The 24,011-nt window shown below is 38.4% G+C and overlaps 1 protein-coding gene across 5 annotated transcripts in view; it reads right to left on the bottom strand.

Moving 5' to 3' along the window:
- The window catches only part of FGF14 (fibroblast growth factor 14), a 680,734-nt gene that overhangs the window by 182,655 nt on the left and 474,068 nt on the right, over positions 1–24,011 (bottom strand). The window contains exon 1 of one of the 5 annotated variants that reach the window (XM_023218005.3): positions 15,288–15,480. The exons of the other annotated variants lie outside the window; for them this stretch is intronic. Within the exon in view, the coding sequence (XP_023073773.1) occupies positions 15,288–15,480 (193 nt within the window). Of the gene's footprint in view, positions 1–15,287; positions 15,481–24,011 lie in introns of those variants that run through there. 5 annotated transcript variants of the gene reach the window in all.

The following is a 24,011-nucleotide window of genomic DNA, read 5'->3' as shown; positions in this document are numbered from 1 at the left end:
GCAATGGGAGATTTTTAAAACAGTTTGCTTCAGTAACTGATAAAAATGGAGAAAAGAAAGTAAATTAAAAAATAAAAATTAGAACTACAAAATCAATAAACTTAAAGTAGTTGTCATACAGACAATATTATATCTGGCTACAAAGTAAAACAAACCTTTGTTTTCAATTTGCTATTTTATTTGTTCTCTGATTATGGTAGATTTAATCTAGAAATTTAGTAATTTATTATTATAAAAAGATAACAAGACAACTGCTAAATATTTTGCAAGTAAACCAGCACTTCTAAATAATCCTAAGTGAAAGAAGAAATCACAGAATTAGAAAATATTTTACTAAGTGAAAATTAAAATAGAGCACTACTTTTTAGTGCAGCTACAGTCATGATTACAGGTAGATTTACCATTTTCCATGAATGCTTAAATTCTTCAATGGCTTAAAATCAACAAGCCTACAATTTATACTTGCACCAAGTTAAAAGAACAGCAAATTTAATCTAAAGGAATTAAAAACAAATAATAAAATTAAGAAGAAATTTATCAATACAGAAAAATTACAATAGGAAAATTCAGCTAAGCCAAAAGTCATTTCTTTGAAAAAGACTAAATAAAATGTAATACGCCCAAACAAAACTGCATGAGATAAAAGAGAAAAGGTACAAGTTGTCAATATCAAAAAAAAAAAAAAAGGGGGGGACATCGCTACAGGTTTTATGAACTACTAGCAGAGATAACATGAATGAACCTGCAAATACAGTATTAGGTAAAAGAAACCAGACACAATAAAGTACATGCTGCATAACATCACTGATACATAGTTTTTTCAAGCAGGTGAGACTAATATATTGTGTTAGAAGTCAAGAGAGTGGCTGCTTTTAGGTTTCATTGATTGGAAAAGCACAGGAGGATCACTTCTTGCGGGACTGGTAGTGTTCTTTGATCTGTATGCTCTTCACACAAGTGTATTTATTCACTCTGCAAAAATTCATTAAGTTGTGTGTGATTTGTGCACTTCTTTTAATGTGCATGTTATACCTCAATAATATTTATTTTGAAAGTGAAATACCATTTTGAATGTAAAAACTGCTATAACATTTATGAAATAGAATTAAATGACCTCCATATCATCCTCACTATATAGGTTATTTAATAAATCTGCCCAAGCGCTCTACTCTAGTTCAGCTTTAGTCTTGCTTGAGAAATAGTGAAAGGATTTTCTAATCAAAATACAAGAAATGCCTTTTGGAGGAGAAATAAAAGCTAGGAATGGACAAAAGAGGATTCTAATTTTTCCCAAAGGTTGGGAAGAACATTTACTCTTTTAGGTTGTCTCCTGGATTTTATGGTGTTTCAAATTTTATGAAACAAGAAAATATAAAGAAAGTCTTTCTGAAAAAAAATATGGTGAAATTCCTATTATTGAAATAGCAACATTTGAGAGAAAGGGATGGGAGAAGATGAACTAAAGCCATAACTCCTGATGTCTCCCTCCCACTTCCCAAGTAGTGACTTCCAAATCTGATTTCTTGCAACTAGCCCTCTGTCCATTTTTCTTATTTGTTATCAAAGAGACCCCAAGTAAAGAGGGAGTCATATCAAAATGGGGAATTCAGACAGGGTGCGGTGGCTCACGCCTGCAATTCCAGCAGTTTGGGAGGCCGAAGTGGGTGGGTCACCTGAGATCAGGAGTTCAAAACCAGCCTGGACAACATGGTGAAACTCTGTCTCTACTAAAAATACAAAAATTAGCTAGAGGTTATGGTGTGCACCTGTAACCCCAGCTGCACAGGAGGCTTAGGGGGGAGAATTGCTTGAACCCCAGAAGTGGAGGTTGCAGTGAGCCGAGAACGCACCACTGCACTCCAGCCTGGGGGACAGAGCAAGACTCTGTCTCAAAAAACAAACAAACAACCCAAAAAACGCAACCAACCAACCAACCAAACAAACAGAAACCCGAGAAGTTTGTGCAGGAGAAATCGAAAAGTACTACTACTACCATAGATTATATGGCCCAGGAGAAATTACTTAACATCTGTCAGTTTCCATTCTTTCACTCGAAAAATAGGGAAAATATTGTCCACTTTAAAGGGTTTTTTAAGCTTCACTGAGACATACTTAACATACAAAAATGCAATTTATTTTGATGAGTTGGACATATTCATAGACTTGTGATACCATCACCACATCAAAGTTTTTGTGAAGTTCAGTGCAGATAATGATGAAGTTTGATGAGCCAAGATATTGGTTGCTTTCTTTTTACTTGAAACCATAGGAATATCTCAGTTTTATTCAGCCACATTATTATTCAAAGCGAAAAGTGCTTAAAGAGGACCATATACTTAGAGCCACTCTGACATGAGAATACAGACAAGAGCATGCAAGGTCCTCCATCCCAAGAATTCTGGCACCTACATTTTGAGGGTTATCTCTCCCTTTTTTATTATATTAGTATTTTCTGTCCTTATGCTCTGCCTTTTAAGCTTCTTGGCTTTTGTTGTGTCTATCTAAGGTTCTTTACAGTGTCAAGAGGTATTTAAATGAAAGAGACTCATACATTTCTTAACAACAAATCCAACAGACAAATACCAACTATTTCTGTGTGTTATGTAGTTTCTTAACTGGAACTTTAAATACGTCAAGATATGCAGTTTATAGCACACCCCGTTTTTCCCCCTGAAACAAGATGCTTGCAGCCAACACTGATGCAGCCAATATTGATACAGCCACTATTAACTCAGTAAGTTTAATCAAACCATCTGTGTGTAATACACTCTAAATGAAATCACCTTGAATGCAAGTGCCAGTAAGTGCAGAATAACTAACTTCCTGAAGCCATAAAGCAATTCTCTTGACTTATAATGATTTTCTTCACTTGGAAAATTACTATTTACTGAGAGTTTTACCAAGGGATGTTTTTCCTGCTCAAAATCCTGTCATAGTTTTGAGAACCTGAAATTTCACTGGCTGATTGATAATCAGAAACACATTAGTCCAGCCTTCTTTCAAAGGAGGCACTTTTAATAAAAATCCAATAACTTTAGTCCTATGTTTGACTAATGAAACTTATTAAAATTGAGAACCTCACTTGTTTAGTGCTTCTCTCTCTTTTCCAAAGAAAGCTAGCTGATACTGTTAACTCAAATTGGTTAGTATCCAGTGGTCTCAGTTTTCTAGTTCATCTAATGTTGCCATCTAGATCAGCTTGCCAGTTTTCTGTTTGTGTGTGTGTGTGTGTGTGTGTGTGTGTGTGTGTGTGTGTGTATTGCTCTTTTCAAATGAATTCTAGTGGCTATTTAGAAGCATGCATGCTGTTGTTGAGGAATATGTTCAATATTACCTACCAGAACTTCACACTGAAGATCTGAAATTCCTGTGAGGCAATTTGACATTCATTAAGTTACAGACCAGAGTTGTGGAGACTCTAATTGTGGTGTGTGTGTGTGTGTGTGTGTGTGTGTGTGTGTGTGTGTGGTCATTCATGTTAGTTAGACCTCTTTTCCTAGGCTTGTCATTATTTCCTATTTCCTCATTGAAGCTTTATTCTCTTTAAATGGGTTTTAACTTTGCACCTAGTGTGACTGCTCTTATGTACACAAGCTGTAATTTTTTAAAATAATTCTGTGCAGATTCCAACTCTAGAAGAAAATAATGAAACTTGTTAAGATAAAACAAATAAAAGTGTCTGGAAGAATCGAGTTCTATAAATACCGGGAGGCATTAAACAGACTTTTAGTGGAGACTTGAGTAGGCTTTTTTTTTTTCCTGTCTCAATATTCAAACTTGTGAATATAGGAGAATTATAGCTTTTACATTCCTAAATATAGTGCAGGGTGACTACAGGGAAGGAGGGAGGGCTGTGTGCCACAAATATATAGAATCTATACAATATACAAAGATGATTAACCAACTATTTTCAGGCTGCATTTAATGAGCAGCCAACAGGAAGCATGGAGTCAAAGCCAACCCTAAAGAAAGGGGGTGAGGAAGAGACAGGAAGAGAGACACTGAACATAAAGTGTCAGCATCCAGAGGACAATCCTGTTCTCCAGAGGGCCTTTTGTGTTTGTTTGCTTGTGTGTATGAGTGTATGGAGTACAGATGCAATTTTGTTGCAGACATAGATTGCATAGTGTTGAAGTCAGGGCTTTTAAAGTATCCATCCTACAAATTAAAACCACAATGTAGATAGCCTTTTGTATAACATATAATTCCTGTGGCAAAGGAACACACTTCTGCCTCAATCTTCTAAGATCTAATTCATGAGGGACTCTACACGGGGTGCAAAAGAAGAAGTGAAAGCTCAGAGGCGTCTATCAAATTGTCTTGTTCAATGGGCTCATTGCATAGAGGTCTCTGCATGCTGACAGATCTGCCCAAGTTTTTCAGCCAGTTTGTGGGAGCACAAGGCCCAGAGTGTTCTGTGTCTGCCTCCTGGGCTTTACCAGCACCCACCACACCATGAAGGGTGGCAGTTGTTTGTGGACCTTTGGGCTCTAGTAAGGATAGTGGTAAATAATACTGATGGAAATGTGTGAGACACAATGCAGGTGAAATTTGGGGTATTTTCTTACATTCACGTTTTAAGAAAAAAAAAATCAACAGACCTATCTCTGGAGATGCCAATGAGAATGGTGTGGAAAATTCAAAAAAGAGAAGGGATAGTAGTGTGAGGCCAGTAAGTTATGATGACATCAGTTAGTGCTTAAAAATGGATATTGCAAATTGCTGTTTCCTTTTTTAAAAAGTGAACAGATAGAAAGATTTAGCTTGTAAACAAATGTTCCTGGGGAGATTCTGCTGAAGAATTCCTTATAACTACTACCATAGAGCAAAAGCAAAACCCACACAGACACAAACATTGTACCTTTACCTTTAGGTTAGCCTGATTTGTTAGTATAGAAAGTTGCAAAAAGTACTTAATACTGTAATATGCATCTCAATTTCACTTGGCTATACAACAATAAACCATGCAGAAAGTAAAAACGATAACATTTATGGGAGTGTTTGGACACCAGGGGCATTTCTAATGATAAAAATTGTGTCAGTTCAGCAACAGTAGCATGGGAACCGGAAACCTTTGCTCATTAGTGCCATATTCTTGAAACTTCAGCAACTTTTGTAACTTTTTATAATTTTCCAAAATGCAAAGGCGTTAGGATGCAGAATATAAAAGTTGGACAAACATGAAATACTTGAGACAGGAAAACTTCAACCTTGCTTCACCCTCTTTAGTGGCTTACTCCAAAAGGAAAGTCTAAGAGATGATGGAACAAACGTGTCTGAACTCTGCTGTCCTGTATAGCTTTTAAAACTATTGTCCCATGCATTGAACAGAGAGAAGGGGAGGAAGACCTGGAGAAGGCTCTTTTCTGCAGGGTGGTCATCATTTGTAACATTACTGTCCCAGGAGCTTCTGCATCATGTCCTCCCAAAGGATTAGAAATCATTCTACTATAAAGACACATGCACATGTATGTTTATTGCAGCACTATTCACAATAGCAAAGACTTGGAACCAGCCCAAGTGTCCATCAATGATAGACTGGATAAAGCAAATGGGTCACATATACACCATGGAAAACTATGCAGCCATAAAAAAGGATGAGTTCATGTCCTTTGCAGGGACATGGATGAAGCTGGAAACCATCATTCTCAGCAAACTATCACAAGGACAGAAAACCAAATACCACATGTTCTCACTCATAAGTGGGAGCTGAACAATGAGAACACACGGACATGGGGAGGGGAACATCACACACTGGGGCTGTTGGGAGTAGGGAGCTAGGGGAGGGATAGCATTAGGAGAAATACCTAATGTAGATGATGGGTTGATGGGTACAGCAAACCACCATGGCTCATGCATACCTATGTAACAAAATTGCACATTCTGCACATGTACGCCAGAACTTAAAGTATAACAATAATAAATGTCCATCAGTGACAGACTAGATTAAGAAAATGTGGCACATATACACCATGGAATACTATGCAGCCATAAAAAAGGATGAGTTCATGTCCTTTGTAGGGACATGGATGCAGTTGGAAACCATCATTCTCAGCAAACTCTTGCAAGAACAGAAAACCAAACACCGCATATTCTCACTCATAGGTGGGAACTGAACAATGAGATCACTTGGACACAGGAAGGGGAACATCACACACCAGGGCCTATTGTGGGGTGGGGTGGGGGGAGGGGGGAGGGATAGCATTAGGAGATATACCTAATGTAAATCACGCGTTAATGGGTGCAGCACATCAACATGGCACATGTATACATATGTAACAAACCTGCACGTTGCGCACAGGTACCCTAGAACATAAAGTGTAATAATAATAATAATAACAATAATAAAATTGTAGGAATGGACAGAGGGAATCCTGTGGTTGACATTCTAGCCTGTTCTAGGGGTGCATCCAGGAAGACACTAGAATATAATGCTGACCTTTATTATGATTTAGGATTCATTGGGTTAATTCTAAAACTGTACATATTTGTCAGACTTGTGTTCACATACTACACCTGGTCACTATGAGTCCCCGAAGAAATTCCTTCACTTCCTCTCATCCATAAAATGAAAATAATACCAACTATGCCCTGTTGTTGGGAGAAGTATGAGATGGGCAGATGCAGTGAAGATGCATCCAATCTGAGCAGATGCAGTGAAGATGTCTGCTTACTTTCCCTACACTCTCCTTTAATTCGTCAGGTATGAAACCAAGAAGACTGTTTCTACCTAGCATGGATTTGTACAATATCCTCATCCCTGTATTCAAATCAGATCCTACCCCAGAGAGAAGTGAGACAGCAAAAGGATTCAGTCTTCCCTGCTACCCAAAGTCTGGCCTCCGCATGAAATTCTCTTCATGAAAACAGCAGTCATCTCATTTGCTAGAATAAGGGTGAGGTAATTATTGAACAATCTAAGCCACAGAAATGATTAAGGTGCTGGTGGCATTTACTTATGCAGAAAGATTAATAGAGTTAAACAATTGTAAGTTGGCCAAATGGTGAGAAGAATAAAAAAGCCATGAACAAATATTTAAAGGGCATGTTGTATCCAAGGACAAGCAGGAATTATTTACAGAAATTCAAAGAGATAAAATGAGGCATGTGTTGGAATAAAAAGATATTAAGCAATGAGATTTGGACTATTTTAAAGACTTTTTCAAAAGAAAGACAATTGTTGGATTCTGAAGAAAACAAACAAGCAAATACCCATCCATCATTCAACAGTTTCCTGAGAAAAGACAGTGCATTCATATCTAACTATTGAGCCCACTAGTTACATGTTAACCCTGGAAAATCTCATTGGAAGAGAGATTATTCTGTCTACAAATTTGTTCCTCTACTTTAATTGCCAGCTCTTTGCCATTTGCTTATACCTTAGAAGCTGTTTGTCATTTTGACAAAAATTAACACAGAAAAAAACACAAATGTAAAACCATTACCTTAATTATGTCTATGTAATAGGTAAATAAAGAAGACATAGAACATATTATCACTACTTGAAAACCTTAGGCATAAAAATACAGAGCAAATCTCCATGAAAACATTCCATGTAGAGAAAATGAACTATGGTAAATGGCCCTTCCAAAGTTTATGACTATTTCTTTCTATATAATGCTTAAACTTGAGTGATATTTATCATTAAGCAAATTAACAATTTTAGTTTGCCAATTATTATTTGCTATGATAGTAATTAAGGAGGCTGAAAAGCAGCCATTGCTTAATCACAAATCTATTATATTTAAATATAAAGACTAATTCTCAGAAAGACCATTCACCTTCCTCTGTTTTATAGAGACAAGTCACTCAGTCCAAACACAAATATATGTGATGAAAGGAATATTCTTCCCAAGTAAGGAAACACCAAGCATTGCCTTCTAATGATACCCGAATACCAACTAGTACTAATAGTGTTTGGCTGAACATCAAATCACATGGAAGAGTTAACGTATTAATACTCTCAATTAGAAGCCCAGATATATTGTCACTATAAAAAGATGATCACATAAAGTGTACTGGTTGGGTAAAGGGTAGGTTAAAACTATTTCGATGCTAACTCTACTAATTCGTAGTAAAATATACGAATTTATTATGGAAATTTGAAGACCAAATACTATACAGGTAGAATAAGGATTGAAAACAGAATCTTGAGTTTGATTACATGCAGGTCATGGATAACCTTGACAAGACCATTTTTTTTTTTTTTTTTTTTTACTGCGGACAAACACCTGTTTAGAAAAGGTCCAGGAAAGAATGGGAGAAGGAGAGTTGCAATTTCTCTTTCAAAAAGTTTTTCCAATAACAGACAATTAATTCAACAGCTAGAGAGAAATGCATGATCATGAGGGGATTTCTTTTTAAGATGGGAGAATTATTTAAGATGCTCTAAATATTACAGCATATTTAAATGCTGGTGAGGATAATACAGGAGGATGTGGAATAATACAGTAGGATGATGCAGAAGAGAGGAAAATTATTGGATTGATTTCCCTGAGTAGGAGAGAGGGTCTAATGCTAAATTCAAGGAGGTCTTGACCTTAGATTACAGCACTAGGAGTTTATCCCCAAGTTCAGTAAAAAAATAAAAGGAGGAGTAAATGGACAGATCTGCAGATAGACTTATAAAAGCAGTTGTGAAGTATGTGAACATTTATTTCTTATTTCTACTTTCTCAGACAAATAGAAGCAAGGACATAGCTGAGAGTAGAAATGGGAGAGGAAACATAAGATGTTTGAAGGGAAGTAAGGTAAGAAATATGATCCAGTTAAGTGAAAATGGATTTAAAAAAATAAATGTACCAAGGGGCCCCCTGAGGTTATTGACTGTGAATTTAAAGTCGTACCAATGTGTCTGTGTATTTTTCTTCAGCCAAATTCAGCCTTGTAAGTGCAGACAAATAGTAAGCAGGCAGTTGGACTAACCAGTTAGCAGACCTTCTCCTACTCCCAGCCCCACTCTTTAAAGCTATGCAAGCTTTTTATTTGGTTTGTTTCAGATTCCTCATTTGTAAAATGAATGAATGGATAATATTAGTGCATTATCCATTACTGGATAATTTAGTGTATTAATGAATGGGTACTGTAGTGTACCTACCACATAGGTTTGTTGTGAAGATTACATAGTACTCAACAGACACAGAGTGTCATGCAGGTAGTTGTTAAATACATCAATAATGATCCAATTATAGCCATTGCTATGTGTTCATTGATCTCAATTGGTGTTCTATGCTTCTGCTGCATATATGCCCTGACAAATGTGGTATGTTTCATTCACTCAACAAGTACTTCTGAAGTGCTCATTGTATGCCAGGCACTGGTGAGACAATGACTTTGAAGTGGCCCTTCCCTATGGTGATGCCATATGGGTTCCTATCAATCGCAATATCAAAAACCATAAAGGGAGAAACACACATCCCACAAAATAAACTACAAAATACAATTTTATGAAAGGAGACATTTTTCTGAATGACAAAGTAGTACCTACCATAAAATGGTGTAGACTCTGTGTCTGGATTTCTACGCGTCCCTATTGTTATCCTGTCACCCCGGTAAACAGCAAATGGTGATATTTTCATGTGATCCGAGTTTACTAAATTGAATGCTGCACCATTATAGACAAAAACTACTAAATTAGTTTTTTTTTCTAATGCAAACACTGTAACTGGCTTTAAATTGCATTGACAGCTCTGAAATGGTCTCTTAGAGATTTGGCTTCGTGTGTGTGTTTTAGTTGCTGGGTACTAAAACAATATTAGAAATATTATATAACATTTGTATTATCTAAATATCATTGTCCTCTTTGGCTAAAGTTTCCCATCATTTGGGGAGACATTAATATAAATTATATCTAGGAAAAATATAGAATTCCAGAAGTAAGTGGATAAATCATATTTAGAAACCTTTCCTTTTAAATTTCTACCATTTAAAAAAAATTAAGTAAATAAAATTTAGAAGACATAACTTTATACCAAAGAGAAGGGAAGTTCTTGCTGAGTTTGAAAATATTTTTTCTCACAGTAACATTATACAGAACGGAATTACTAACAAAAATCACAAGTTTGGGGCTAAATGTAAAAGTATTCAAATTCAAAATGTAAAGTGAAACCTATAATTGATTATGGTAACTTTGGGACAGAAGGTTTGGTGTATCTGAAATCTTGTTAGGAAAGGTCACAGGATGTCTTCACCAGAGAGGTGGCCATAGATTATTAAGTATTTTTTAATAGATGTAAACTCAACTCAATCTATGGATATAACTAAACCCAAAGCAAACATGTTATTTATGTTTAATTACATTATACCTAACCTGCTACACTATTTTACACTTTACTTACTGAACTACTGAGGTATTAAACATTTTCAGAAACCTATAGCAAATATGGATGTGAAATCATAACAATTAAGCCACAGGAAGAAAATGCATAAACAATGAACACCTTTTTTGTCTCCAACATTATTTCATTGACCAATCTGGTAATATTCTCATAAGATTCCCTGCTTAGAAACTGCATTTATAGTATGTCCCTTGTTAAAAACAAAACAAAAAATTCAACATTTTAATTTAGAAGACCAACATTTGATCTAACCTTAATACAACTAACAAATAATAAAATTATAATTATCAAAAAGTTAGCAACAAGTATTAATATGTAGTAAGACTCCAATAGGTATGGCCTTAGAAAATAAACACCAAAGAGAAAATATCTTCCAAAAAATAAAAATGCTTTGAAGAAAAATGTTCCCTTGTTTTAGTTTAACCTAAACAGCCAAAATAAACAAGCACATGGTCTTTGTATGAGCACATGGTAATGACATTAAAACAGTAGCACAAAAAAACAGTGGCTTTTTGATGACTATTTGCTGTGGATTATTTTCTGAGAGGGTAGACACTTGTTTCCTTACATAGCACCTTGTAAGAAGGAAAGGCACTTTTCTTAGGATAACTGATGAATTTCACTATCACACTGGAGCAAAGCATTTTTATTTCTATAGGTGTACATACCTTTCTGCTTTTTATGTTATGCATTAACTTGAAAACACATTTTAAATATCTCACTTTCCATTCCTTATACATAGTGTAATCTGTTTTAGTTAAAATGTTAGTAAGAAGCCCATGCACCTACTGACTAAACATACATGGCACCTAATACCATAGCTCTTATGATCACAGCCCCAAAAAAGTAAATCTCAAGAAACAACTTGCATTAGCAGCCACGCCAAGGATTCAGAAAGGTTATCATCCTGTAAACAATTATGGTTCTTGTTTGAATAAAAATTCACAATAAAAACATAACCCTTTTGGGGATAAAATGTTTATTATACATCATTGTAATCAGTTTCTACTATAGTTTTCATTTTTGTTAAGATTCCAAACAATAAAACTATTTGCAAACTGTTGATTTCCTTGTAAATTCCCCTCTTTGACTAAATCAATATATGTAAATATCTATGTTCATGTATTAGTTAAACTTTAAAATGAGGTTGTTTATATTCTTGCATTCTTATGAATAATCCACAGATATGTAATCCCTCTAATTCTCTTTAAAAATATATAATTATATTTATTTAGGGAAAGTAAAAAAGGTATAAAATTTGAGAAGTATTTTTATGTCTAAAATTATCTAGTTAGATCACTCTGGTTCAAGGATACTTTCTTTTTTAGCTTGGGCCTATTGACCTTCCATATTTCACCCCAATCCAAGGGCAATGAGGAGAACCCAGTGTATGGCAAACACTCTATCAAGATTTGAGAGCCTATGAAGATGCAGAAAACACAGACTTTGCTTCTTACCTACAATCAACTGAATGTGTATACTGAATTAATTATTATGAGATATAAACAACAATAGTGAGGTATGAAATGCCACAGAATTATTTTTAATTGTATCCAATGAGGGAAGGTTTCTCAGAGGAGACTGCATTTTCTCTCAGCTTTTCAAAATGAGAAGAATCTCATAATTTCAACAGGTGAATGTAGAAGTGAGGAGAGGATGCTAGGCACACAGTAAAGCACAAACAAAAGGACAAGGATTTGAAAGCATATGACTAATTTTTTGGGGGGGCAGCACTGAATTGTGTTTGAAATCTGTGGAGGTCGGTGGAGGGTAGATGGAGCTGAATCTGGAAAGGTGGGCTACAATCATGCTGCCTACCACACCATTAATAGCCATCCTGCAAATTTCTGTCCTTCATAAGAGCAAGTTAACTGGTATAAACATCACTCTTCTATAGGGGTAGGGGTGATGGAGATAGGAAAGAGTGCGTGTGTAGGGCTCCAACTCAGTAATCTTTACATTAAATAAATCACTACTTAATAAAGGATTTTTAAAAACCCTACATTTAAAAAATCTGTATTACCCTTCCCCAAAACACAAAATGTGGAGCTATTCTTTATTCTGTTTTCAAGCATATCAAACTATATTCTACTTGACAATGTGCTTAAAATTTCTATGCCTCTTTTTTTCTCCCAATGGGACAAGATTTGTTCCACCTCAAGGTCTCTGCACACACACTGCTTTTTCCACCTGCTCTTAAAATCTCTGCATCCTTCTTACCTGTCAGCTCTCAACCTGTGGACTCCAGTGTTGCCCACCCTGAACTACTTTATCTAATTAGATCCCTCTCCCCACCTCTTTCTCCCCCATAATTCTTCATCCCAGCTCTCTTCATGCTTTATAGGACTTTGAATTTTATCATTTCTTATTTGTTCCTTTCCATAGGCAATGACTCTCTATCCCATGTTTGTGAGTTCCATGATGGCAGGAACTTCAACTCTTCTGTTCACTGCTTTATATACATAATACCTGTGTCACAAAGCCTGACAGATTGGAAAGATTCAATAATTGTTATATTAATTATTTTCAGCTATAAAGACATATAAAACCATCAGACTTAAATGTTGTATCTTTAAATTAATAAATATGATTTTTAAAAATTCTCTGAGGGCCATTTCCTATGTAAAGAGTGCATAAGAAGGGAGATATGCTTGAAAATATGTCCTAAAATAATATTTAATTAAATAAATGAATAATTATATTGTTATATATAATAATACAAAAGCATACCATTAAATGTCGGTATATAATGTACATAACATAAAGTCTTAATATTTGTTTTGCTTAAAATTAGTGACACTAATAAATTAATCCTTTTCTGATACTAAAGAGATATATCTGTATTTTTCTCCTCTGAATAATGTATATACTTATACATAAGAAATATAAGAAGAATAAAAAATTCTCATAAAATTTCCTTATAACATATCTTCTCTTCTACTTTCCTGTCAAAAGTAAGGTAGAAAAGTGACCTCAAATATATTTTTCTTACAGAACATTGAAGATTGCTTATCATTTCAAAATCAGGAAACCAACAGAGCAGTCAGGGTTGAAAATGGAGAAATGGACCATTAGAAAACTCAGATATCTTTCTATACTGGCAAAAAAGTAAACCCTCAACTGAAAATTCATTAAGTGTAAGGCAAATCCTCCTTCGCCACCCAATATGGCACAAAACATTTATTGTTCATATTTATAAAATAATCTACTGCCTATATTCTTAAGAAATACACACAAGTTTTAATCATTGTTTATATTAAAATAAGCTTATTTAGTAGACAGTATGTTAATTTACTTTATGTAGACAGCCAATTCGGAGCTGTATGTGGTGAAAACTGTGTTCTAATAGATAGTCTGTTTGATGACATAAGAGGATAAGCATAATTTAAGTCATAATAGGTTGATCCTCCGTCTATCAACAGTGATTAAGGCAGTCAAGTTGGTCTTATGACACAAAGGTGGGCTGAATAAGGCTCTAGGCTAACGTGGAAAATTAAAATCCATTTTTTCTTAATGGCTTCTACACTGGTCTGAAAGTATGATTGCTCCCAAATTCTCCAACAAGAAGTTCCTATTTTACTTATATAATTTTATTTCTCTAACAGAACTTCCACTCTGATTTTCTTCCTATCTTTGCCTTTGAAGCCTGATGATAAGAGCAACTAATCTCCAATTACTTAAAGTTGACAACAAGCAATTGTCCTTTTAAAATATTTAGCATTAGCCTTTAAAAAAAAAAGCATCAAAACTTTTGGTCATCAATTTGCAAATGTAAGGACACGTACTCACTCACTGAGAAACACATGTATAGCTTATGCTTCTATCCACCGTCTTTGGAACAACAGGACATTTAAAACAAATACAGCTGGGAGCCGAGAATGTAATGTGCTGGGCAAACATATTCTCCCATTAACGTAAATATATTCTTCAATGTTTCCTACCAATCCCACTTGGTTATGAAAAGCCAGCAATGCCCATTTCCCCCACAGAACACGCCACATGCTCTCAAAACAACCAGCCTTAGCAACTGGATGTAGAGACAGGCAGAGAGAGAGAGAGACAAAAGCGCCTGGCTCCTGAATAGGATGCCTTCTCAGACCCTGGCATTTCACAAAGGAGCGAAAGAAGGTCATCCTCGGAACTAGTTTCTCAAAGAAATACCTGTAGTAAGGTAACTATTCTAGTCACCTTTATATAGTAACGGCTTGTGTCTCAGGCAATTCGCCAGTTTTTCACGTAAAACTGATACATATTAGGGATTTTTACTTCTGCCTCCCTGCTCCCCGCAATTCGGATTCTTTCTTTAGACTCCCTGAGCCTCTGTCCCCATCCCAGGATTTGATTGAAGGGCTGCAGGGCCCGGGACTGCGCGCTAAGCAGCCTTCTGCTAAACCTCAGTGGACTGGGCCATAGTTCACACATCCTCCACTCCTTCTACAGCAGCTCCCGCTGCGGGCACCGCCAGGATACCCACACTTGGCCAAGGTCTGGGAACCCGGGAGGTTTCCAGGAGACCCCAGAGACCAAGTGAGGCCAGGCCCACCCCACAGAAACCCCTGCCAGCTCAGATCAGACTGCGAGCAGCCGCTCGACCCCGGGTGTGGCAGGAAGGGGTACCCCGCGTTCCAGAGCCAGATCCTGTCCTCCCTCCCGGGAAGCCGAGACTCAGCGGTAACAGGTTTCCAGAGCCCAGCCTGCAGGGAAGTGGAGGGCAGGAGCCACCTGGGAGGAGCAGCCAACTTGCCAGCTCTGGCTACTGCACTTCTTGGCGGCCACAGGTTGCCCGACAGGGGACTCCAGGGTCCCTGCGACGGCGCCCGGAGTGCTCCGAAGGGCGGCCAACGCCAGGGTGGGCCAGGAAAACCGAGGGAGGGAAGGACCCTGGAGAAGCTCCGTTTAGGCGGGAGGGGGCGACCCGGGGTGCATCTCCCGACCGTGACCCCCACAGACCTTGGCGCCGCAACCTGCGCTTCTTGAGACCGAAGATGCGCACTTTGGAGAAGATATCCACCAGGTTGCCGTTGCAGAGCCCGCGGTTCTTGCTGGGGCTGCTCCGCCTCCTGCTGGCAGACGGCCGGTCCCAGTGCTGCTCCCGCGCCTGCCGCTTCTGACGGATCAAGCCGCTGGCGATGGCCGCGGCCATGGTGGCCCCGGGAATGGGTCCGGGGAGGGAAGGCGCGGGAGGACTGCGAGCCGGGGGCACCGGAGGGGAAGGCGGCGGCGGCGCAGACCGTGGCTCGCACTCGGGGCAGAGGAGGGGGCGCCAGGCGGGACTAGGGAGAGGAGAAGGGGCGCTCAGTCCCGACTGGGACCCATCGCCCTCTCCTCGGGGCGCGGGACCAGGCGCGCAGATGCGCCCGGGGCACAGCCGGACGATCCCGGGAAGCCGGAGGTCGTGGCCGCCGCCGCTTGGCCACGTCCGAGTGGAGAACCGGACCGCGGCTGCGGGCGCTGGGGGTCACCGCTCGTTGCCGGAACCCTGGCGGGGGTCGCCACCGCCACTCGCGCTGCCTTCTCGCCCTGCCCGCCTCCCGGGCGGGAGGTAGAGTCGGTCGGCCGCTGACTACCCGGGGGCCGGCCGGAGGGCGGGTCCCGGCAGGGTCTCTGCGCGTCCGTCGGTCCGGGTCGCGCTGGGCAGGACTCAGCGCCGGGCTCCAGCTGCCCCCGGGCCGGTGCCGCCGCCGGCGCTGCCTGCTCTAGGCTTCTGCCAGCGATTGTCAAGTGCTTTGGAAATCAGCATCTGGAGAGACCAATCTTCTCCCCTGAGATCTCTAATCAAAGGCTCCGTTCCCTCCCCACTACACCCCTCCACCTATGTGGTCCCCCTCCTGATGTACCTCTTCAGAAAGAAACAAAACGTAAAGACAATGTTTTAAAAATAATAAGAAAGCAAGCTAAGATGGATTGCAGGGGTGGGGTGCTAAGAGGCAGAGCCAAAGCAGGTGGAATTGAAGGAACATCGGGGCGCTTTTTCTTAGATGCAACTCGCTGGTTCCCGAGGCTTCCGCGGCTTGGTTGGGGCTTCTCGGTCTTAACGTGGTTCCCGGTGCACAGAAACTCTCAGCAGCGGTTGGAGAGCTAGGTGGTTTCCGCCCTCCCTGCTAATCCCTCAAGCACCAACGCCCCCCCGCCACCCCCAACCCCGGGGTGGAGGGAGGAGGGAGGTGCCTCCACTCCTCACCTAGTCCACCCAAACTTGCAGGACCCTCCTTTCTGCTGCAGGAAGGATAGGTTTGTCATTTTGAAAGGCTACACGGAGCAAAAAGGAGGGAAGGGAAGGAGAGAAGCTGTGATTATGCGAGAAAGACCCCACTCCCAAATATGCTCCCCAGCCCTGGGAGGAGGAGATGACTGCCGCAGTAGCTGCTACAGAACAGCAGCTGGGAAGGATAAACGCCCAGGAGAATACTGAAGAAGTCAGGGCAGAAATACAAGGGGCAGAGGAGGGTGTCACACTATTCCAGGGACAGTGAAAAGCAGCCAGACAGGACACTCCAATTTCAGCTGTCGTCTTCTGGTGTCCCTGGGCAGAGAAGCTCTGTCAGAGAGCAAAGCCATCTGAACTGTGTCTGAAATTCAAATACAACTGCCGCCGTCTCCCCTTGATTTTCTGTCTGTGTCCCGACAGTGGTTCTCTCTTGGATAACTGAAAATGTGAAGGTCTAAGAGAAAGGGCGGCAGTGGAGGGCACCCGAAAAAAACAAAAAGCGGGGTGGGGGGGGGGGTTTGGGGGGTTGGGAGAGAAACACTTCATGCTTGGATGAATACAGTTCCGTGGTTTCTAGGATACACCCGAGTGGCAGAAACAAGTGCAGCTCTGACTCCAGGCTTCTTACTTTTCTCCCTGTCCCTTTACATTGCTTTGCCTATCAGCTCAGGCAGCTAAAGAAAAAGAAATGCTCAAACTAGACTTCTGGAAATTCAGTGTGAAGCAAGGGGGAAAGAAGACTCACTTGGTAATCAAGAGACTTGCAACAACCTTCTTCTCCAGTGACTGCTTTACAGCCAGAAAGAGGGCAGGCACACTACGCAGGCAGCTCTGGGAGCAGTTCTCAACCAAAAAACACTTTCTCTTTGTCTCAGGAATAGGCAGTAAAGTACTGGCCACCAGGCAACTGGGGGGAAGTGCAGCAGATTACAGGGTGGCTGGGCAGCTTCTGCTCTAAGCAACATATCCACAGCTTCTCCATGGAAGCAGCCACTGCTGGGCTGCTGTTGGTTACCTTTACTCCATGTTAACCAATAAGTCTCCTTTTGGGAAGGAAATGCAACCTGATGAGAGTGTGTAGATTTAGATCTAAGGCAGGCATTATTGGCTTTAGGATTGTGTATGTCATATATAATATTAAAAAGTGTACTTGTGGAAGTTTATTTTCTACACTTTGCTAGTTACCTCTACTAATTCTACAGTTATTAACAGGAATATGCCAGAGTTGTTTTGCTAGTAACCTGCAATCCCTAGTCACTCATAAAATAGCAAAAGTGAGAAAAAGGAGCATGCTAATTATTTTGCTCTGCCTTTACCTCTTTATTTTCTGTTTCATATGTCTCTTTTCTTCCATTTTTTTGTGAGTGTACATTTATGTTGTGTTGCTATACTCCTGCTTAAAAAGGGAAAGATGTCTATAGAGAGAGGAAAATAACTAATTAAATGGCTATTGAGTGTGTCTGTTGTTTTAATTCACTGAAATGAGTCTTACTGAACATTAAGAGTCACTACTCTTGGTATCCATTATTGAAGAAAGGCCATTTGTACATTTCAGAAGTTCTAGATTTGAATTTGCAAGTGTCTGTAAGATTAAAGCATCTAGGTTTATTATCTAAGGCTTCTTGCAGTGAGTGTTTCAAAAAAGTAAAATGTTAAGTATAGTGACCTCTTAAATCTAGTACGACTTCCCCAGCCAACACACCTAGTTTATTTTTAAAGGTTCTTTAAGCCTTTTGATGTATGCGCCAACTATATTAATTTGAAAAGAGTGACATTAAGCTTCTTGTTCTTATAGCTGTGCCTATATTTTTGCAGGTATTTTCTTGTGCTGCAGTCTTTCCCCCAAATCCTTGGACTGGGGGGTCAGGAGGTCAGTTTTTGGCCCTCTCAGAGCCCTCCCTTCGTTGTTCAGCAGCCTCAGACCAGCCTGACATTCAGCACCGCGGACAGGGATCCCGCCCCAGCCATACCTCTCCCAGCAGAAGCAAGTTCGCTGATTGATTGAGAAAAGCGCTGGCTGTTAGGGTCTCTGACACTTTCCTCCCCTAAAAGCAGTTTCTCACTTTTTTCCCTCAAGGGGGGAAGGAAATTATTCTTTATACCTTCTACCGACATTAATAACACACCTTGGAGCACAAAGCCTTTCAGCTTTTCCATAACCGAGAGATACTTTCTTTCTCGAGCCTTCCGACCCCTGGCGCAGCGCCTGGAACAGCGGACTCGAGTCTCCGGGCATCTATTCTGGCTGTGAATTTCAGGATCCTCAAGCGGTCATTTCTCTTCTACATATCTTCCTATTTTAAGGGAGCTTGGAGAGGGGGGCAGCATTGGGATAATCAAGGTCTTTTAGCTTAATCCCTGGGTTTTCATTTTACCTCCCCAAAACGCTGTTTAGTTGTTTACGAATGGAGGTAAGTGAAAGAAAACGCAAGAGAGCCATCTGCTGTCTTAAGCTGTGATAAAAGAGTGTACAAAGCTAGGATGAAAACCGATTCAGGACCGGTGAACACAAATGTAAAGGTTACTGTAGTTCAGAAAATAATTTCTCACTCATCAGAACCTCCTTGAGTTGTTAATTTCACCTTTGACGTTATAAAGAGGAAAATAAAGTACTGCCCAGGTGGTGTAGCTCCTGACCAAGCTATTGGGAGCCTGAACTCTCATTTCAGAGGTTCTTGCTTCATTTCTTGACTCTGCAACTTCCTAGCTGTATAATAACCTCCAATGTGTTGCTTTAGTCTCTCTCAGCCTTAATTTCTTCATCTCTCAAATTGAGATGAAAACAGAACCTCCTTTTCAACTGTTGTGAGATTAAATTTAGTAAATAAATGTAAGGATCCTAGTACCGCATCCAGCGCACCCTAAGTAATTGAAAATGACAGCTACGACTGTATTATCACCACCTTCCAGATTACCCATTTCTATCTTGTAAATTCTTTTGCAGTTTCCATGTATTTTCAATATCAAAATATATGTATTCCTATATTTCCTCACCCCCTCCACAGTGGATTCATGACAACATTTTAAATAATTAGAAACATACAAAATTATTTTAAGTTTTGATGAAATAAGTCCCAAGTTCAAACCTTAGTTATTATTGACTAGATTTGTGAACTGAGTACCGTGAACCTACTTTCACACCAACTGATTATTGATAATAAAAACATTTCTCCACCTTTCAGAGACTATGATAAGGGCCTATGAGGGAGTACTTCTAAAAACACTAAAGTACTATACAAGCATCAGTTTGGAAGGTAATTAGTACACTGTGCTTGATGGTCTCCTGAAGATGCTATGATCCTTTTGGTCCTCCAACTTTAAGTATGTTGTTCCCTCTACCTAGAAAATTTCTGTTGCCCCATCCTCATACTCCTCTTGGTGATAAAAAAAAAAAAAAAAAAAAAAATCAGCAGCTAAAGAGTAAGGCATGAGCCACCATGCCTTGCCAACAGATTTTTAAATAAAAATAAAGAGACTTTTTGGCTCTTTCTTGATGGAGCTTATACTTTAGGTCTCAGCATAGGTATCTTCTCTGGGAAACTTCTTACCACCTACCCCTAATTAACACTGAATCTAGGGCACCTTGTAAAAACTTCATTATTTCTCTAATAACACCAGCAACTGTTGAATAAAGACAGAGCTATATTGATATTTCTACAAATATGTCTGATAGGCAAGTGTCTCATGCTTAATATGGCCATGACCAAACTGTGTCCTTCCTTCTTAAACCTGTTCTTTCAACCTTGCCCACTTCTGAAATGGCAACTTCATTCTCGGTCCTCAAGCTGAAAATTTTCATATCATATTAATATCATTTCTTTCTTGAATACCCCATATATATTTGTGTAAGATCTATTCTGTCTATCAGCAAAATATATCCAAGATATGATCACTCTCACCATCTCACTACCTACCACCATCTTCTTTTGGGCAATTATATTACAGTAGTAACTTAAAAATCCTATACGTCAAAACCAAAGTCCTCACTGTAGTGGCCTGCCATGCCCCATGTGATCTGTGCCCTACTTCTGCCTTCAGTTGTACTCTGACATCCTCTCTGTTTATCTCCCTTCCCTTACCACTTGCTGTCCATCAAACCACCTGGCATGCTCCTACGACAGGACTTTTATACTTGCTGTTTCATCTGACTCTCATCTCCTTTGATTCTTTCCTCACATCTTTGCTCACAAATCTATTTAAAATTACAACTCATAAACATAGACATTTCCTTCTTGCTACCCTGCTTTATGGTTCTATGTAGCACATCCAACTTTTAAAATTTCTATATACTTTCCTTATTTATTTGGGCTGTCTTCCCTGTTTAAAATGTAAGCCCATAAAGGTACAGACTTTGTCTCATTTGTTTACTGCCACATATCCAGTGCTTAAAATGGTGCCAGGCAAGTAGGTGCTCAAAAAAGATTTGTGTATTGAAAGGACTAAGACATTGGATATCTGAACAAATAGACAGTTAATACCAAATAAGAGGAACAGAAAATCTTGCTTAACCTAGTCTGTCAAGGATGAAGTACCCCATGGTACCTAAAGAGATCCTTGATCTCTTTAAGCACCAACACACCTAAAATTCTATCTGGATTACACACAATCTCGACTTCATATATAGGATATACAGAAAATACTTTAGCTTTTCCTTGATGACTTGGGCTCAACCAAACATGACAAGCAGTTCGAGTTCTGAATTTCAACAGTGACACCCTTGGGGCTTACTGAAGGATGTAAGACTGATTTCATGAATCAAAAAGGACTTCTGATATTTGTGATTCACCACTTCTTTACACTTCCTAACACACACACACACGCACACAGTTTTCTATCTTGCCTCCTTGTTTTCAGGTTGTCGACTGATAAATTGACAATATGCCCCTTTTCAAATTTGCTACATCTAATCATGTAATCCATTATATAATTTGACACCAGATAAATGTATTTGTTAAAGTTATCTATAAATATAAAAGTATATAAACTCGAAGTGAGGAGAGTATATAAACAAGAAACAGCCTTACTGAAGTTGAATTTATTACTAAAGTTTTTTCTATTGCATTCTGAGTTCCATTATGTTCTGGATGACTTTGTTGCATACATTGTTTGCCTTCCAAGTAGATAAGTTTCGGTGTGGCTTACTAACAAAAACGTGCATGGATTTTGTTTTTTATTTGTCCTCCAAATGAACAAAAAATCCAAAAAACGTATTTGGTACATTGATATCTATATTAAATTCTATCATGTTATTTTTCCAAATTAACAATCTACTGCTTTTCCTTCATTTCTGCCATTGTCACAGCCACTATTGTGCTTTTCCTGAATTTGCCAAATTTAAGAAGCTGTTAATTTTAAGATTATTTTAGGTACTTTGATGAAAGAAATAAAAACACTTCATTAAGCTATGTTATTTTATAGATAATATGCATATGAATTTTAAATGTGTTTATACATAAAAAGTATTGGCATCTAATAATCACTAAAATATGACGTGTACTTGATCGTTTTCATACATTAAGTGACTCACTCCGCTTTGTCACATGGTTTCCTTTGTGAAACCCTTTGACATTTTTCAACATCTCCCAAATTAAAGCTAAAATATGAAAGTCCAACATTATTTTTTCCACAATTATTATAAAATTATTATTATATAAAACCACAATTATTATAAAATTATTGGGGTGAGCTTCAGTGGAATTAAACATGATATATATCGGCATTTGTTTTCATCTCTTTCCTCAATAAATGGGTTCTATTTGAAAATGTTTGAGATACTTCTGGAAAGGTAATCAATACTGATGTCCCTTTTCATTTTTTACTCATTTGTAAGAATATTTAAAAAGTCATATTAGTACGTACTTGGGGCCAATTTTCAACTAGTTAATTAAGACTGACTGCTTATCTGCTCACTACAGTTTAACTTCAAGATCACGTTTTATTTATTCTGTGATAGTATTATTGACCTTTACTTTAAAATCAAGGGATAATCTAACTGAATATTAAATAATTCTAAATTAGATTTTCAAAAGCCAAGTGATTGCATTAATGTTATAGCAGTTTTGTTGATTAATTTTGCTGGATATATTTATTTCTGGTAGGCAATACAGTTCTACTATTAAAAAACTGGAAGGAATTTTATTGTTGCTTAATGTTTTGATTCAATAAAGGAAAAGTAGAAACTATTGATACTAAAAACTTGTGAACATTCTTTCCTATAGAAGAAATACCAGATTGATACTAGCAGATGGTTTAGCTTTACAAATTTAGTGATTTTCTTTTAATCCCGCTAATACATTGGAAAAAAATATTCTCAGTAGCTTCCAGCCTTCAACACTAAAGTGAATCCAAAATGGGCATAGAAGTCATTTCTGAGTTGTGAATATTGGCATATCTTTTCCTACTCTAAATCAGTAGTGGAAGATTAAAATACCAAGCATTTTAATAATAGATCAGTGAATTTTTAACACTATTGAATACCTCAATAGAAAAAAAAATTACTCAATTTCCAAGAAAGTTTGAGAAAGGAAAGTTCATTTATAATCTCAATGCAAAGAGAGTCCCTATGCACATGTGATGTAATCTTTTTCATATTTAGCACTGTAATGAGTTTCTTTTTAATAATTTCTAGAATGACCACTTTCATAGGAAATAAGTGAGCTGGATTCAGATTATGTTCTTTGCATTTAGCATACACGAGTTAAACATATGTAAACTTGTACATCTACGCACACATGCTTGTATGCATGTGTGCCAAAACACACAACTAAATTTCTGACTCTGTTAAAGGTAATTAAAATAGTGATTGTGTTTAAAAAAGCCATTTTCAAACTCCCAGTTCACGCCTCTTGGTAACCTGTTTTCATTGCTACCTTCACAGTACAGAACTTGTACATTCACATTTGAAATTTTCTGGATAATCGTTAGTGGAAATTAATAATAAATTAGAGAATATTTCAGTCATAATTATTTAAATAAGAACAAGAATATGTCTCCCCGTTCACAAAACATCCAAATAATATGCGTATAATAATTTGTAAAAAGCTTTTAGTTCTAGTGAAGTGGACATCATGATCTCTGTTTTATAGAAGAGGTAATCAAGCCCCAGACATGCTAAACGATTGCCAAAGTTACACAGCTAGGAAGTGGAAAAACCAGATCTTAAGCACATGCCTTTTCTATCACACTATTTGCCACCCAGCAGACAACTATTTGAAATACATGTATCTGACACAGAGACCAGGGTAGAATAAGAACTCTTACATGGGAGCCAAGGACTTCCAGAAGCTCCAAGGATGGGTGTAGGATTATCTTGATTCCCCTGAAATTTATGCTGAAAAGAATGTGTGCATGTGCATGTTGATAACACCAGGGTTCACAATTTTTATTCAATTGTTAAAAAGCTCCATGAGCAAAGCAAGAATAAGAACCCACAACTATAGAGGGGGACAAAGAAAGAATGAGAACAC

The sequence above is a fragment of the Piliocolobus tephrosceles genome, chromosome X (assembly GCF_002776525.5).
Source record: "Piliocolobus tephrosceles isolate RC106 chromosome X, ASM277652v3, whole genome shotgun sequence".
NCBI lineage: Eukaryota > Metazoa > Chordata > Mammalia > Primates > Cercopithecidae > Piliocolobus > Piliocolobus tephrosceles.
This window is presented reverse-complemented; position numbering and strand designations above follow the sequence as displayed.